At 34.6% G+C, this 19693-nt stretch overlaps 1 protein-coding gene across 1 annotated transcript in view; it reads right to left on the bottom strand.

The window, feature by feature from the left end:
- LOC136025243 (RNA-binding protein 26-like) overlaps positions 1–19693 on the bottom strand; it is a 77089-nt gene that overhangs the window by 27177 nt on the left and 30219 nt on the right. Inside the window, exons 5-8 of the mRNA XM_065701076.1 lie at positions 18864–19081; positions 17514–17744; positions 12645–12755; positions 8540–8745 (exon numbers count right to left, since the gene is read on the bottom strand). Of these exons, the coding sequence (XP_065557148.1) occupies positions 8540–8745; positions 12645–12755; positions 17514–17744; positions 18864–19081 (766 nt within the window). The remainder of the gene's footprint in view (positions 1–8539; positions 8746–12644; positions 12756–17513; positions 17745–18863; positions 19082–19693) is intronic.

Genomic DNA, 19693 nt, shown 5'->3' with positions numbered 1-19693 from the left:
GGCCAAGTCAGAATACATGAAGAGAGCAAAAAAGTCTATCCATTGGCCAAGTTAGAATACACCAAGGGAGCAAAAAAGCCCATTCATTGGTCAAGTCAGAGTACCACAAGCGAGCAAAAACAAGTCTATCCATTGGCCAGGTTAGAACACCTCATGGGAGCAAAAAAATACCCATTGGCCAAGTAGGAATATCTTAGGGGAACAAACAAGCCTATAAACTGGCAAAGTCAGAATACCTAAAGGGAGCAAAAAAAGTCCATCCATTGGCCAAGTTAGAATACCTCAAGAGAACGAAAAAAGCCTACTCATTGGTCAAGGCAGAATACCTCAAGGGAGCAAAAAAAAGTCTATCCATGGTCAAGTTAGAATACCTCATGGGAGCAAAAAAAAGAAGTCTCTCCATTGGCCAATTCAGAATACCCCAAGGGAGCAAAAAAGTCTATCCATTGGCCAAGTCGGAATACCCCGAGGAGAAGGCAATAAAAAGTATATCCATTGGTCAAGTTAGAATACCCCGAGGGAGCAAAAGAAGTCTATCCATGGCCAAGTTAGAATACCTCATGGGAGCAAAAAAAAGCCTACCCATTGGTCAAGGCAGAATACCTCAAGGGAGCAAAAAAAATCCATCCGTTGGCCAAGTTAGAATACCTCAAGAGAGCAAAAAAAAGGCTACCCATTGGTCAAGGCAGAATACGTCAAGGGAGCAAAAAAAGTCTACGTAAATAATAATAAAAACTGAACGGAACCAATATTATTTGAACCAGGACTGAAGAGATGCAGAGGCTCCAAGTTCATAACTATACCAGGTAAGGAAGATTACAAGATTGCGGAACTGGACAATATGACAAATAGATGGGTACAGATAATGAGGTGACAAAGATGGTAGGAAATATTTTACGTGACCAAGAGGTGCAGGCTCAGTAGTATGAAAAAAGCCTCTCTTATTCCCATTGACTCTTCGTAGTCACAAAGGAGACATGGAGAGGGGATATTTTTAAGGTGAATTCAAGAAAGGAGGAGTTAAAGCGCATTATTCGATTGAGGGCGAATATAGAGATATGGATGAGACTGTGAGTCAAATGCTAGGTGTGTGAGAGAATCACGAAAGGATGTGTATGAAGAAAGTAGGTTGGATGAAATATGATTGGCAAGTATAGTGAGGGGTGAGGGTTTCATAACTGTGGAAAGATTAAAGGGGATTTCTCAGGCAAGCAACGGAGCATAGAAATAGATTTGAAATTTGTGAAACGTTTTTAATTATGCAGCGTGATTTAAATAGAATCGATTTTTTTATTTTGTGTTGCCTTAGCCCTAGGGCTTCTAGTGCAATAAAAGTTAGGAATATTTTTGTTTAACTTTTAAATTTATAAATTTATAATTCTATTATTTTGTTTGAAAACTATTATTATTGTTTTTCTCTGCCCTCCCAGCCACAGAAACTTGTACATAATAACGTGTTTCCATGTATTTTATAAATTCATTGTTGAATTGCCATTTGTTGAATACGCATATTTATTCATCTACTAATCTATCTCCACTGACAGAATACCAAAATAAATATATTTAATTGATTAAGGATTATTTAATAGCTATAGTGGCATTAAATCTCATATCAAGCTCTGACACGACTAAAATTCGTGAAAAATTTGGAAATTCACGTACAAACTGAATGAAGTTCAAACGAGTATATGGACTATAACAACACAAGAGAGAAAAACTTCCAAGATACAGATTTCTGAAGTACAGATGTCTTTCAATTCTGCAAAGAACCTGAATAAATATGTTTAATTGATTACGGATTATTTAATAGCTACGGTGGCATTAAATCTCATATTAAGCTCTTACATGACTAAAATTCGTGAAAGATATAAACCGAATGAAGTTCAAACGGGTATGTTGAGTATAAGAACACAAGAGGGAACAACTTCCAAGATAGAGATTCCTGAAGTCGAACTTGATGTTTGTTAATACATCTACTTATCTATCTTTTAATTCTGCAAGGAACCTATATAAATATGTTTAATTTATTAAGGATAATTTCATAGCTAGTGGCATTAAATTTTATATTAGGTTCTGACACGACTAAAATTCGTTACAAAGATTTGGAAATTTCAGTACAAACTGAATGAAGTTCAAACGGGTATATGGAGCATAAGAACATAAAGGAGAAAAACTTCCAAAATACTAATTCCTGAAGTTGAATTGTTGTTTGTTGATTACATCTATTTATATATCTTTCAATTCTGCATAGAACCTACATAAATATGTTTAATTCGATACGGAGTATTTCATAGCTACAGTGGCATTGAATCTCACCTTAAGTTTTGACACGACTAAAATTCGTTAAAGATTTGTAAATTACAGTATAAACTGAATGAAGTTCAAACGGGAATATGGAGCATAAGAACATTAGGAAGAAAAACTTCCAAGATACAAATTCCTGAAGTTGAATTGTTGTTTGTTGAATACATCTATTCATCCATCTTTCAATCCCACAAAGAGCCTACATAAACATGTTTAATTGAGTATAGATTATTTCATAGCTACAGTGGCATTAAATCTCGTATTAAGTTATGACACGGCTAAAATTCGTTAAAGATTTGGAAATTCCAGTATAAGCTTAATAAAGTTCAAACGGGTACACGGAGTATAAGAACACAAGGAGAAAAATTTTCCAGATACGGATTCCTGAAGTTGAATTGTTGTTTGTTGAATACATCTATTTATCTATCCATAAGTCTATCTATATCGACAAAAAACCAATACAAGTATATTTATATCATTCGGATTATTTTCTAGCTGAAAAGGGAATAGATGCCAGATTCTCGCGATTTGGCACCTATTTATTCCATTCTTCCATTAAAAAAATTCTATTCCACGACTAGTCCAAATACTCTAGAGCCTAGAATCCAAAAAGGAACTAGAAAATATAAATCAATATAACGCTTGACTTTAAGGTGAAAAAACATGAACAGCCTAAACAGTCCAGACTGGAAAGCTCATTAACCATAACAGAAGAAGACGAAGAATATTTTGGAGCGCATGAATTAAGATATCACCTTCTTCCTTTTGAAACACTTGTTAGTTTTTGGCTTTTTTCCTCCGTCCTAACAAAACTATTAACTAACATTGCAAGAAGTTCTCTTACAAATCGGACCATTGTTGAAGAATTTTAAGCGCATTATTCAAAACTAGATAACATAGGAAAGCAGGATAACTAGTTCCTATGCTTATAGCATTGTGAGAGTTCAGAACTGTTAATTTTTATCGCATCTTTATTTTTCTTAGCATATATTTTTTTTTTGCCTTGCGTTCTTCTTGGCCCCACGAACAATCCCTGAAATTTTCAATCCTTATTTCTAAGCTTGTGGTTTTTAAATTTCCCGCCCAATTATTACGTTTTCACGAATTGTTAGCAAACAGTTTTTGTTAGCTGACAATGTCGTTTCCGCCGTCTTAATAAAAACTGTTAGCTAACAACTGGAGGCGAAAAATTCATAATTCATAATTTGGCTCATTGAAGCAAACAGTATTAGCTTGGCTTTAAAATATCGCTTTAAAAACGAAGTTTCTAAAACTGTTCTAAGTCTAAACAGTTCTTATTCTTTTTTTTAAGTAGGAGCTTCATATGGAATTCAACGGGGTTCATATGGGGTTCAATGGAATTCACACCTAGAATGGAAAATATTTAAGGAACAGAGTGGTAATACATTATTCTTATAACGATACATGAAAAGTAAAATTTAAAAGTCACGCAAACCAGCAGCAGATAGAATTGTAAATTTGCTTATGAAATTTCCATTTCGACTCCCTTGAAAGCTTTATCATTAACCACGGAAAAAGCATCAGTTTGAATCACTTTAATTAACTTAACTATAGTAAATTGTAATCTTGGTATCTACCGGGTGACATAAAATTGGAGATATAAGCGATGACTAAGTTTTGTGGAAGAATTTTCACCAAAAACTTCGCATGATTTTTAAGAGAAACAGTTTCATCAATGTAATATTGTGGGTAGTGGTAGCAAAATAGGACTCGTTCACCTCGGAACCTGACTCCGAGTTAACAGCGAAATCTGGCAGCAAAATTTGCAGTATCTCGCTTCAATTCTTTTTTAAATCGCGTATCCTAGATTTATTGGCTTAAACCGGATTGCTTACATTTAGCTACACTTTATCGGACTAGGTAAGACCAATTAGGAATAATACAAAGCTAACTTGCTTCAAAAGTTCAGAGTAATAAATGAAAATAACACCAAATTGATCTGTTTCTTTTGAAGATAAATCAGACACAGAATCGACGCGTACACAAACGTTAAAAATTTTTAACATAAGTTAAAAATTTTTTGTTTACAAGAAAAAGAAAATAACAAATTTAGAACATGGTGCTAAGAACAAAAAGTAAAAATACGAACAATACAGGCAACACTGGTAGAATACGAAAAAAAAACTGGAAATCAATAGTACGAAAATGTCAGACAAAACAGAAATATTCCAATAAGCAGAAAATGTCAATACAACCGTTAAAGTAAAAAAAATTAGACCATTTAAAATAAAAGTTAGATGAAACGTATTCATATTCCTCAGACCTACCAATAGAAGAGAAAAAGAGAAAGATATTTCTTTTGGTCCTAATAGTTTTACATCTCAAATTCTTTTTTTTTTTGTTGTATATTCATCAGGAATATAGAAGCTACACACGAATAAACACTGCGAAATTTTGTCTAAATTGACACATGGGAAGTTTGCATGCCAGACCTAAGATAGTTTGCAGCATTGAAAGCATTTTTTATTTTAAATTATTACAATTTGACATGAAACACAAAAGCTAAAAAAATGTCATACTTTTAATGCTATTTTCGTTTACTTTTTTGAATACTGAACGTTCGTACCTAATGTTCTCAAATATTTAGTAATTATTTTCTCATAATAATTTTATTTGTTCTCTTCCATTTTACGAGCCATGTAAAAGTGTATAACCCAACCCCCAGTCTTCTGGGATACTATTGGAAAAACAAAGGTGGAAATAACTAAAAGGTGGATCTCCTAATTTTCTTTCAAAACAGAGAAATACTGCATGTTCTATTTCAAGCCCGCTATAAACTCGTTAAATTTATCCCTCGTTATAAACCTGATACATATAACGTTACATAGCGATATACTATTACTACTACTAACAACTCACCGCAGCACCAAGCTGCTTAAGGCCAACACAGCTACGCACACACCTCCTCCATCCCAATCTATTCAAAGCATCCCTCTTTACACCCTACCAGGAAGTTCCCATTTCCTTTAAATCTTTCTATATGACATCCTCCCACCCCACACGAGGACGACCAACTTTCTGTTTAGCCCTAGTCGGTTGGCCGAAAAGGACAATCTTCGACAATCTGTCATCCTTCATCCGCAGAACGTGCTCTTTCCATCTCAGTCTTTCTTTCATAAAGAAAGAAATTTTTCACATTTTTCGCACAGCCAACTGTTTGAAATACGGTAAGTTAGCCAGGTACTCAGAAGAATCCGTAGGCAATTTCAAGTTTGCATGCCAGGCCTAAGATAGTTTGAAAGTATTGTAGCAGCTGCTGCGATATTCTAGTTACTACAAGAATACGACTTGGCTCATAAAAACACAGAAAAGTATTGCATTTTACAGAATACTTCTACCTCAAATATATATATATATATATATATATATATATATATATATATATATATATATATATATATATATATATATATATATATGTATGTATATATATACATATATATATATATCTATATATATAAAAACAAGTTGTCTGTCTGTGTGTCTGTCTGTGGATCAGGTGACGTCATGTTTCTGTGTTGACTGACGTCATGAAATTAGTTGTCGTCATTTTTGCTTTGACAGTGACGTCATTCAAGATATTTAAGACATTTGTTCACGGAAAAATGTTTAATTGTAAAACGACTGAAGAACCTACAATGGCAACAGCCGAGGAAGCTGCTCAAAGAGTTTATGCCAAAAAACTTGCTGCTGATAGAGAAAGTAAGAAAAGAAAGCGTTCCGAGGAATCACAAGAACAGCAAGAAAACAGACTTGCAGCTGATAGAGAAAGTAAGAAAAGAAAGCGTGCCGGGGAATCAGAAGAACAGCAAGAAAACAGGCTTGCGGCTAAAGAACGCAAAACCGCGCAGTTAGATGAAAATCCACCTGGACAGCGAGAGTCAAAACATATCAAAACTGAAAATGATAGCGATGATGATTGGCTTGGGGATTTTGACTTGGATAAGGTCATCAATGTCTACCAGATTTAAGTTAAAAAAAAACAAAGGTTCGTCGATATGTACTTCATAGTGACGCTGAAAAATAAAGAAGAAAAAGAAAACTGAAAAAGGAAAAAAGGTAAAAAACTAAAAAAAAAAAACTAAAAAGAAAAAACACTCAAAGAGAAATTACAGACCGGGACACAAATGACGACCGAGACAGAGGGAATATAAGTGACGACCGGGAACCTCAAAGAGAAATTACAGACTGGGACACCCGGACACAAATCACGACCGGGACACAGGGAATATAAATGACGACCGGGACACAGGGACAACTACAACGGGGACGCCGGGGGCACAGGCGGGATATATAAATGACGACCGGGACACAGGGATTGTTCGAATAGAAATTACAGACCGGGACACCGGGACACAAATGACGACCGGGACACCGGGACACAGGGAATATAAATGACGACCGGGACACTCGAAGAGAAATTACAAACTGGGACACCGGGACACAAATGACGACCGGGACACAGGGAATGTAAATGACGACCGGGACACAGGGACACATCATTAGAATAATGAGGTATAGATCTGAATACGGATTGTTTTTCCCATGGACAATTATATGTTGCATGTTCAAGAGTCAGTAAACCTGACAATCTATTTATATGCACAGACAATGGAACAGCGAAGAATGTTGTATATTAGCATGTTTTACGTAGTTAAAAACATATATTTATATCTATCTCTATTCACAGGTGGGACACAGGGACACAACTACAATGGCGCGTAACTAATATGGCGCGTAACGACTTACGCGCGCGGGGGGGGCTTGGGGGGGCGCGAAGCGCCCCACCAACTAGGTGTTGGGGTGGCGCGAAGCGCCACCCCAACAGCTAGTATATATATATATATATATATATATATATATATATATATATATATATATATATATATATATATATATATATATATATATATATATATATATATATATATATATATATATATATATATGTATATATGTATATATATATATATATATATATATATATATATATATATATATATATATATATATATATATATATATCTGTATATATATATATATATATATATATATATATGTATATATATATATACATATATATATATATATATATATATATATATATATATATATATATATATATATATATATATATATATATACAAATATATATGTATATATATATATATATATATATATATATATATATATATATATATATATATTTATATATATATATATATATATATATATATATATATATATATATATATATATATATATATATATATATATATATATATATATATATATATATATATATACATTAATTTCACTTTAATACCGACACCTCTAATTTCTTTTGTTCCATAAATGCGCGGTCGAAATCAACTTCCCTATGCTTTATATAATAAATAATTCTCAAGTAAATTTTACGTAAAAGATGTTTCTTTTGTTTATCTATTTCAAAATTCTTCTATTGGTTTGTGCGCTCTTCCAAGAGCTATATATGTGTCAAACCCCGAAAATATTCAATTTAGATCATCATTTTTGAATTTTTCCAGGGGAGAAGAAGGGTTATGTATATAAAAAATCAATAAAACGGTGGTCTATTTCTATAACATCTGCTAGGCTTGTTGTCCAATGATGCAGTGATTAGATCCAAAATATTTGAGAAAAACAATATTTTAAAGACCTAATAAAAAACGCAAAAAATACGTTTGGCGAAAGCAGCGGTATTGGCAGAAAAGCTTATAACGTGCAATCATACTATTTCAAGAGTCAACAGTTTCTACCCCCCTCCCTCCGACATTTTCAAAAAGGTATCTGCGAATAATACTTAATCACCCATGAAGTTGCGATTGCTGCTTGCACACCTTGTATGTGATAAATTTGGTGAAGTAAAGTTAAGGCACCAATATTCAACTTTTACAAGCCACTTAAAATAGTACAGCTCCCCCATCCGATCCTTCACCAAAAGACGTTCCTCCTACTTTCCCCTGAAATTGTGAAATACTGCATGTTCTATGTCACGTTCGTTATAAACTAACGTTATAGCGCGAAAACGTTGCAAACTCGTTATAAACGGTATAAATCTTATACATATTGTTCAGATTCATCACCTGCAATTAACGTTCTTCAATGTGTCTTTCCCTACTTCTGAAAAATCAATTTTTTTTCTACATGCACGTTGCACTCGCGTCTGATCGGTAGCATTTATATAAATAAGTACCTGTAGGTTTACAATGCGTCCAAATTTGGAAAAATGCTGATTCAACTGAGATATATTGTTCAGACCTCTTGGAACCTTTCTCAATTCTAAACTGCAATTGTTCGGATTACGAGCACCCATTCGCCGCTGTCGAGCCTCTGCCATTACTGTACCCACAGATTCTTCTGTTTCAGCGTCGACCTTTATCGGACGTATTTCTCGTACAACTAAAATAAAAAAAAAAGTTTATTTCGGTAAGCCATAAAAAGACAAATTATTTGATTCTTTACAATTTGAAGCAAAAAATAGTAAATAACTATGAACTTTTATAATATGTGATTGTATTTATTAAGAGTGAAGAAAAAGTATTACTACACTTTAGCCCCCCAACCCCCAATCCGATCTCTGGGTGCACCGAGGCACATAATGATACAGTATAAGAATGTTTCTTTTACGTCGTACTGATTCCAGGGAACAGTAGGGTGAGTAAGGTAGTGATTATAAGGTCAAAGTGTGAATTACAAGTTAAATGAAAACTCGTTAGTGTAAGGTGAAAAACGAAAGAAGAAGGGAAATAACAGCAGTTGGAAGAAAATTCAGTCTTTATTTAAAACCGGTTTTAGTCGGATTAAAGAATAAAGCCACAAATAGCTGTGTCGAGTAACAGTTCCATGAGAAATAAAATACGGGGTCCAATCTTCACTGGACAAGGCTCCCCGCGTCGTGACACCAGGTCTTTTTATACCAGCACGTCCCAATAATTTGAGACCTAGAATTATTTTTATAACTTTATGAAAATTTTAAAATTATAATTCACACAATCTTATTTCTTATATAAATTTTTAATATAATTATTATTAATTGTTTCTCATAGAAACTAAGAAATTATGATTATAATATATCATTTCTTAAAGACTGTAATTCATGATGATTCAGGTCTTTTCATAACGACACATCTCGCCAATTTGAGACTTAGTTATCTTTTATAATTTTATGGGAATTATAATATTATCATTCATATAATTTTATTTCTTATATAAATTAATAAATTATAATATACCATTTCATACAAATTATAATTAATACGTCAATACCGACATGCCCTGAAAACTTGAGACTTCAAGTTATTCTTATATTTATTACAATGTGATTGCGAAGATGAAACAGATGATGAAGCAACTATAACCCAACATATGGCCCAAGCTGCGTATGTTTACAGAAATATCAAAAAGGGACAGTGTAAATTAAGTACAAAATGCGTTCAATTAAGTATAAAATACAGGCCCACGCTGCATATGCCTACAGAAATATTAAAAGGAAAGGTGTAAATGAAGTATAAAATGTGTCCATTTTTTTTTATTCACAACTGGCCCATTTCCATAGAACTGTTAAGATCAAGAACTTGTATCTAGAAGATTGTTATTTTAAATGGTTTGAATTTCTGAGCTTTTTCCGACTAAAGTGCCTAGTTCATAATAAGCGAAGAAAATCAAAACTTATTAAAATTGTCGGTTTAAATTTTGACTAAATTCTCGTTGGTAATAGGCAAGTGAAATTGAAAATTTGTTAAAATTCTTATTCTTCAATATACGAGTCCTTCTTAAAATCCCTCTTCCAGTGTGTATTGTCAGAAGGACAATGCGCAGATATTTTTTTCTTTTACAAACAAATATTTTATCTCATATTTTTTTTTAAAGATCACTTATTTATTATTTTTTATTTAATGTATTCTATACTAATTATTTAATATACGATTTTTCCTTTAGCAATCGAACTGTGACACAAAGTCTGATTTTTTATGTGGAAAAATAATAGATTCTATTTCACTTCGCTCTTTACTTAGGCAGCGTAAAAGCACTGCCTATGATTTATACCTAAACCCAAGTACGTAACTGCAAAGACAGAAGGTAGCTTGAAACAGGTACTGAGGAGGCGTTTTAAAATTCTTTGCTAAACTCGTTTATCTCTTCAGAACTGTGACTTCACACGAATTTCGAGAATAGCACTACTATTTCCCTACAATTATAGTATAACAAAAAGGTAACTTTTAGGTGCAGATTTAAAGCCAAAATTAGGACCCAAGAAGGTTAATCTTCTCACTACCCCAGCTGGAACAAAATCCCGTCATCTAGAAAAGCTGTTAATTTTTATTATTACTCACAGGGCTAATGAACGACAACTCTTTATAAGGTTCAAGGAGAGGGTGAATTTTTGTTTCTTTTATTATATTGAAGAATAGTATATCCCATCCCAAGAATTCCAATGCTGAAGCAAAAAGGCAATTTAGTGAGGTGGGGGGTATGTGCCCTGGGTTGAGAAATTTTAGGGGTGCAAAATTTCAAATAAATGATCTAACGGTATCATTTTATAATTTTTGGAATTTTATTTAAAAAAAAAAAAAAAAAAAATAGAGGACGCAGTTGGCAGTAAGTATAAACAAATGGAATCCGAAATTTCATTTTTCCCATATCTTGATCACCAATCATTGAAATTAAAACTAAGTAGGCCGAAATTAATTAATTTTAGAAGACGAAGAATTAGAAGCAATCCATTGGGACGAGATAATGAATAATTATGAAGAGACTGAAGTAAGAAAAGTCAGCTTTAAATGAATGGAGAATTTTGTTCACACTTGGCTTGAAAGCTTTTGGGAGACAGGAGGGAGGGGTGCTAATCAAAATTTTGAGAGGGCAGAACCACCACTGTTGAAGCACTGACGAGTTTTATATTATTGCTGGGTGTTGACTTACGAAACCACAGAGCTTGATTTTCTACCGTTCATTTTCATAGTCGTCTTCTTCTTGTAGATCGACCAGACGTTTTCTTCACCTGGTATCTGAAATTCAGACGTTACTTCGGCATTTATTCAACCGTTCGCTCCCAAGAATCATGGTATCCATTTCATATTCTTCACGTCTAACTAATCTTAATAACATAACATAACATAACATATAATCTTACATAACATAACATATAATCTTAATAACTAATCTAAATAACATAACTATACTATAACTCTACTTAACTATAGCAATAATTGTAAATTAGAGCATAACTATACTACTACTACTACTAACAACTAACTGCAGCACCAAGCCACCTGAGGCCAACACAGGTACCCATACTCCTCCTTCATCCCAATCTATTAAAAGGACTCCCTCTTTGCACCATCCCAGGAAGTTCCTATTTCCCTTAGATCTTTCTTTATGACATCCTCCCACCCCACCCGCGGACAACCTGCTTACCGTTGTCCTAGACGGCTGGCCGAAAAGGACAATCTTCGGCAATCTGTCATCCTTCATCCGCAGAACGTGCCCTAGCCAGCTCAACCTTTCTCTCATTATAGCCATAGAAAGCGGGATTAAACCTCACTTTTCGCACAGCCTACTGTTTGAAATTTGGTCAGTCAGCCGGGTACCCAGAATAATCCGTCGAACATAACTATAATTGCAACGCATTCACACGAGTCTATAAATCCATTTATAAGTTTACGTCAATAAAGTTCGAGTTAAAATTCGAAGCAAAACTGAACTTTTGGAAGATTTAGAAGTATGTTTTAAACTGAAGGAGAATAGGCAAGTTGCCCACTTTAAATTACTCTTTTCTACATTGACAAGAGCTAAATATGAAATAAAAGCTATTATAACTATTTTTCCAATTTTTATTTGAATTTGTTATATTAGGAATGTGCTTTCACTTACTTTTGACGATCTCACCATTTTCTGTGGCGTTAATTCATGAGAATTTGGGAGGGGGGGTTATTTTTCAAAATCTAAGGAGGGAAAATTTCGTTGTTTTCTTCAATTTTTAAAGAAAATATAAAACAAAGGCTTCTTCTTGAAATACCCCTCCAAAAAGGTATTCCTCACAACCCAGTCTCGCCTCCCCCAATTAATCCCCTGTCGGTTTCAAAAATATCAATCATTTCTAGGGGAGAGAATTTTATACACCATCCCAATTAGATAATTTGGCATGGATCGACCCATAAATCGCTCGTGTAGTGTTTGTTATAGTAAGTTTGTTCTATAGCAAACTTACTATAATTGACAATCCTCCCGATCTTTTCCAAATTTTTTATTTACTTAAGAATTAAGAACTTTTTATTTGAATCCAAAAAAGCAATTACCCGATCCAGCAGGTACGACGGCCTGCACTGGCGTGGTCATGTTTCTTCTAATGTAAGGACGGTGTGCAGTCGGACGCATGGTTGGCTGATATGGCAGAGGTGCCATTAGGGCTACAAGAGAAACAAAACTTTATTAATAATAACATGACTGTTGCAAAATGAGATGTTTGTTCACAATAATCAAGTAAGATACACTTTCAGAAAGAAGAAAGAACAAAACACCATTAAACAGAGTCCAAGATACAGGGGTTCTAGCAAAAAAAAGTAACACTTCCTTGGACATATTCTTAAGATGGATTAATTAATTCACTATTTCTTTTGATCTTTGTATTTTTTGTCAATACGGAAAAAAAAAGAGAGGGAATATTTTTAAAGCAAATGAAGTTTCCCACTTGAAAAAGTTAGGAAGAATAGAAAGACAAGTCTGCGAACTAAGATTACAATATTGAAAGCCACGTAATGACAGTGGTCAAGTATCTTTCTGAAGCATGAGCAATCCGAAAAACAGAGGAAGATTTGGTAGATGTTTTCCAGAGAAATTGACTACGGATTGTGTTGGGTATACGACTGACTAACCGTATCTTAAACAGTAGGCTGTACGAAAAGTGTGATTAAATCCCATTTTCTAGAGATATAATGAAAGAAATTTTGAGATGAATTGGGCACCTTCTCCGGATCAAGGATGAACTTAGCACAAGCAGTATTGGAAAAGGTGGATATTTTTTTCACGGTTGAAAAAAGTTAGAAGAATAGGAAGACCAGTCTTCAAACTAAGATTTGAATATTGGAAGCTAAAGTGATGACCGTGGTCAAGTAAGACTTAGGAAGACTTTTTCAATGTTTCCTATAGGAATAGTCTAAAAATAGTTTTAGGCACTCATTTGACTGACTGTATATCAACTAATAAGCTAAACGAAAAATGTGGCTGGATTGTGGCCATCTAGCGCTACTATGAAACAAAGGCTAAGATGGTTATGCCGCGCTTTACAGATGAAGGGTGATACCTTGCCAAGTATTTCGCTTTTTGGCCATCCATATGGGTCCAAACAAAAGGCAGGTCGTTCCCAAACGGGATGTAAGAGGATTTAAGGGAAACTAGAGCTTCATGGGAGGGGGGTAAAGAGTGATGCTTTGAATACATTGGAGAAATTGAGGAGTATCGGCATCTGTGTTAGTAGTAGTAGCTGTAGTAGTTATGAAGAAAGATAGTTATTTTGGCAGAAACTCTGCCATCTGATAATCCTTGGTAGAAAAAAAATTCATGAAAAAAAAAATAAATAAATAAACAAACAAAAAAACATAAAACCGAAAACAAGAAAAAGAGAGTTAAAATATTGAAACCAAAACATCATTTAACATCAAAACGTAAAAAAAACCTTTTTGTATCAGAATATAACCTAGAGCCAACACGAAAAGAACACAATTGCTATATAACATAGGACAAATAAGGATTATTTCGTGCTATTTTAATTTAAAGTATCTTAATTAAAACAATTATAGCCTGTAACCAATTTAGTAATGCTATGAATGAATGAATGAATGAACTTTATTACCCGTAAAAGTATAAAAAACACAAAGTACGGAGTATTATAAATAAACAACAACAAAAACGATAAACAGCGAAGAAAAAAATTCGAACTACCAAAAGACAACTAATTAACCAGTATCAATATGGAAAAAAGGCTGCAGAGGGTCATAAACGTGAATAAAGTTAGCCCATAATAAAGCATAGCCCAGCTAAGCAATGATGTTTTAGCAAAACACTCATAAAGCTGGTAAAAACAAAATCCCTCTAAAAGTAGCATTAAGAGTAGTATTATTACAATAAGTGGGAAGTTCGAGTTTCTGCACATTCCTTACGGCTAAACAAATAGATAAGATGTCAGTAATGAGCAGATTGCCCGTAATGTAATGAGACAGGATTATCAAATGAGTAATGAGCAGCATTAATGAGCATGTGGCCAGTAATGAGCAGCATTATTAATAACATGGTGTTTGAAAGAAAAGCTGATGGAAAAAAGTAAACCAAAATAAACAAAACGATCAAACTTAAATTTGTCTTTTATATATTTGGACTCTGAAGTTCAAACGTTATGCTAGCAGGCCATGATTTGCTAATAGGTCTACTAGGCCCAAACCTATGGGTGCACAATGCCAGGGGGCGCAATAAATTATCACCGAGTGATTTTTTTTTTTTTATAACAAAAACTGAACTGATATGATTCATCGTCGAAGTGACAGGTGCACTCCACCACCACGCTGCCTATTCACAGAAAAGTGACTTTAGAACAACACAGGAACTCCGTGGTCACTTATAAACTGCCTGATGTCACTCAAAAATTGAAGTTGAGAGTTCGGTATCACCTCTCTCTTCCATTACTTTTGGCTCATCAGTTGCATTCTGTTCAGTGCTTTCACTATCCCCGAATTTTCAGAGATTTCCCCAAAAATCTCACAAAAAACGGAGCGGCAAAAACACTTGGGCCTAGAAGTGTCAAAGGTTTAAATCCGGCCCTGTATGCAAGGTGGGAATATTAATGTAACTGGGCAATATAGGAACTATATTTGAAAAATCTTTATAAAGTACTCTATCAGAGAATTTCTCTATCAGAACTCACCATCAGAGAGACACTCTAACAACTATTGCTCTAAGGAACAGGATTAAAGGAAATATTGAGCAAGCGGTATATTTACATACCCATTCATTGCTGTTTACATAAGAAGGAAAGATTATCTCTCTTGTGAAATTTTGATTGGCATTGCACATGTCTGCGATTTGCGATTCATGCAATAGTTTGAAGTTAAAATCGACTAAATATTTGGAAACACGTATAACATTTGATCTGGTTGATAATATATTTACTTTGCAAGGAAAAGTTACATTCAAGCAGGATGTCTTGGCAGACATAAATATTTGAACAAGCCATAAGTATGGATCGATTCAAAATCACTATGAAGCACTGGTAATCCACAAAGCTTGGAAGAAGTATGTATGATCTGGTATAGGCTCCAGGTTATTTTAGGAGTGTCGTCATCAGTCTTACTGAGGATGAGAAAAAGGCACCACTGACCATTCCTCTATCTATGAGTGGAATGCCTGTTTCGGAGTCCATAGGTTTTACTAGGCTAACCATTCAGAAAAGGGTCTTTTACTGGTTAACATTTAGACCCACATGTAAACATAGCTGGCTCTGATTCCCTTAATGTGTAAACACCTAGTGAGTACTTGAAAAATGGCTTTGATCGGCATTGTCTATCCATTTGGAGCCGTCTCAATGAGGGAGGTAACCGACTGTTGGTAACTTCAACCGAAGGCTTAATATATGTACTATATATAGTAAGTAGAATGGATAAGAAACTAGTAGCATCTGGGATCGGATGTATAGATGGCACCACAAATTTTTCTATAAAAGAGCATGACTCATTTTTTATTTATTTTAAACAAAAAACGGAGCGAGCCCTAGGCTTGTCTCGCTAATAGGCTCACGTTACATCGTAACTCCCGAAATCCTTAAAGGGTGTTGATAAATTTTTGACGGGTCCGCATCGGACGAGATATAGACGAATATTTTGCGTTATTTTATTTACCAAATTATACGTTAACATTATCCAGAATAAAGATTCATTTTTGAAGCTTTGCAACCTTTTTAAAGAAGAAACTACCTTTGTACTTAGTTAGATAAGAATCCAAAACTATGAATAATGATCAGATTAAACTCAAGTAATAATCTTTTGTAAAGCAAAGATACAAAACCATAAAAATAAGTTTTAATGTTCACAGGTCAAACCCTAGTTAAGAACTCGTTAGTCAGTGAGCAACCACTTGCTAGTATATTCTCTTCCATGGAAAATTATAGCAGGATCTACTGAAATAAAGCCAACCACCAGGATACGAGTCTTGCCAGATAGCAAATCCCAGGCAAGTTTCTTGGATGTGTTACTACACAGTTGTAACTATCTTTTTTATGCAACTACTTATTAAGTACAATATTTTGTTGCAGAGTCAAAAAAAGGAAGCAGTTTTTTATCTGTTTCAGATGTTTTTACAGATCCAGAACCCACATTCAATGTCTACTATTTCAGATTTATGTTCTTTAAAAATATTCTTTCTCTTACATTATGGGTAGTTTTTTTCGCACAATGTTTTGTTTAATAACTTGCTCACTTACTTCAGAATGCTAACTTTGGTCAAGACGTTCGTAACCCATTTTAGGCATATAAAAAAATACAAACCGACAGAACAGAGCTGTCAATTGAAGAAGATGTACAGGGGGGGGAGGCAATTACATCTTTTTCGATCCTTTTCAATGGAAATACCAATAAGTGTTTTCAAAAACCTGGGGGGGGGCAGCTGCTCCCCCTCCCATTTGATGCGCCAACGACAGAATGAATGAAGGGAAGTATTTACAGCTCATAAATTTTCCAAAGAAGAATGAATAAACGAACGAAGGTATTCGGCAATCCGGTCAGATTTTTATAGTCTTGTAAGGCAAAAAAAAAAAAAAAAAAAAAAAAAAAAAAAAAAAAAAAAAAAAAAAAAAAAAAAAAAAAAAAAAAAAAAAAACAGCAAGCCGCCATAGCCTAAACATGAATAGATTGCTAAAGAGAATGGAATATTAATAACCAAAATAAATACAGACCACTTGAATACACTTACAATAATACACTTAATAAAGACAAAATCAAAAAGGTGAATTTAGTTAAAATAAATTTGATTCACAAAGGTCAGACACATAAGTTGGGGTGGGAGTTAGCTTATCCCTTAGGAACGAACCAGCCAAGAGCATCAAAGAACGCCTTCGCCATAGATCCATTTGTAGACAATAGAACATCTTTGTGTAAGATTTGACATAAAAACAAACTACTTACGAGGGTAACCAGGTCTTGGCCACGATATTGCAGGTACATCAGGATTATATGGCTCTACGGCAACTGTTGGTGGTGGTGGTGGAGCAACATGTGACACATGTAATGGTGGAGGAATTTCGGGCAAAGGACCAGTAAAATTCAATACTCTTGGAAGTTCTGTATCATCAACCACGACCGGATCAATACCATGATCAAAAGGGCACAATTCCCCAAGCATGCAGAAACCCTTTTCTAAAATAAGAAACAATGAAATAAATAAATGAGCGGAGTACATAATTGAGGTGAAAAAGAAATGACAGAAATAATGAAACAAAATCTTTCTGTGATACACTTTCCTCTTTCTTACTTCATTAATTCACTGTCTGTACTTCTGTTTTAAACTCCCTCACTACCCCGAAATGTCGAAGATTACATACGCGTCGGCTATATAATGCTTCTATAACCGCCCCTTCCCCCAAATCAAAATTCTCGGTGCAACCAGTTCCATTCATCATTTTGTACTCTGCTGATAAATCATGTGTACAAATACACGAATAGCTAGAGATGACATCATACTTAAATATAAAACACTACCCCAATCTTAATTACTCTTTCACTAATACTAAAATGCATACAAGGGCACAATTAGCATCTTACTTAAAGCGTCGAGTGTCATATACCCTCCTCCCTCTTTTAATCACCTTTTTAATTATTCACACAAAACGAAATGCAGGCTGTGCATTTTGCTTCCGCAATATTATATCTCAAACCAACGGTAATTTTTTTCAGTTTATGTGGCACTTTAATGTTAAAAAACGACAAGTCAATTATAGTTTTTTCCCTCCACAATAAAAATCAAAAAATAGTTATTGTCCTTTTTATACAAAAAGTATTCACTTATTGATATTTACAATCATCGCTAACATTCTGTAGCGGATGGTAAGTTCAATAGCCGTCTTGGCCAAGCGGTTAGCGCGCTAGACTTAAGACCCTTTACCATGAAGATAGGGGTTTCAGCCCTTTTTTCGCTGGTTATTTAGTTTGAACGGAAGTCAGTTGCGTGATTACGTGAGTAGAGTCAGAGTCGATCCAACTCTTAATGGGTACCTGAAGTAATCTGGGGAAGGTAAACTTCCTGGCTGAAGGGCCATAAAACAGAGACTACACCACCGATAGGGATTGCAAAATCCAAGGCCGTATTCTTTACCTTCTTATTTACCCATTTTTGTGACAAATCCTACCATACTTCAACGAAAAAAAAAGACAAAAAAAAGAAGGTTTTGTAACAATACTGAGAACAAAAATATTTCAATTATTGTTACACGGAGAGAAAAAAAAGTACTGGAATATAATCTCATAAAGAACCCTTACCATCGAAATCTCGACACCTTTGCTTTCCAGGAGGCAAAGGGGGAGGCGGTATGGTCACATCTAACGGTAGTGGAATTGCTGCTCCAGTTACAGATCTCTCGTCACGCCTGCGGTCAGGAGACCTTGTGCGCGCCCTGACACGAAGAGGAGACCTACTCCTTCTAGCAGGAGACCTTCGTGAAGCTGATCTAGATCGACGATAAACCGGTGTTCTCCTTCTACAAAGGGAGGAAACAAAAAGTAAAAATGATTAAGCAACGTAATAAATACTACTACTACTACTACTAATAACTCACTGCAGCACTAAGCCACCTGAGGCCAACACAGCTACGCACGCTCCTCCTCCAGCCTAACCTATTCAAGGCCTCCCTCTTTACACCCTCCCAGGAAGTTCCCATTTCCTTTAAATCTTTATTTATGACATCCTCCCAACCCAGACAAGGACGACCTGCTTTCCGTGTAGCCCCAGACGGTTGGCCATATTTCGGATGATTGCTCAGAATATATGCTCTGTGTAATAAAGTGTGAACCCTGAGAGCTAAAATGTGCCTTTAGAGGTAAAAGTGCACAAAAAGTGGCTTTAAGGAAAAAACTTTTACAAACGGTATAATGTGTGATCTTCTACTTCAGAGGGCGTAGGAGTTTTAGAGTCTGCTTTATAATAGAAATAAATAATTATTTGGTTTCCAATAGTAAAGGTCTTGATACATTAAAAACGCAACTGAAGCTTGAAAAAATCAAGTAAATTTTGGAAATCAAGGACTTATTTCCGATAAAACATACTGTTTTGCCTTTTAAGTACCCTTTTATATTAATTTTTTTCCAAACAA

The sequence above is a fragment of the Artemia franciscana genome, chromosome 3 (genome assembly GCF_032884065.1).
Source record: "Artemia franciscana chromosome 3, ASM3288406v1, whole genome shotgun sequence".
Taxonomy (NCBI): domain Eukaryota; kingdom Metazoa; phylum Arthropoda; class Branchiopoda; order Anostraca; family Artemiidae; genus Artemia; species Artemia franciscana.
This window is presented reverse-complemented; position numbering and strand designations above follow the sequence as displayed.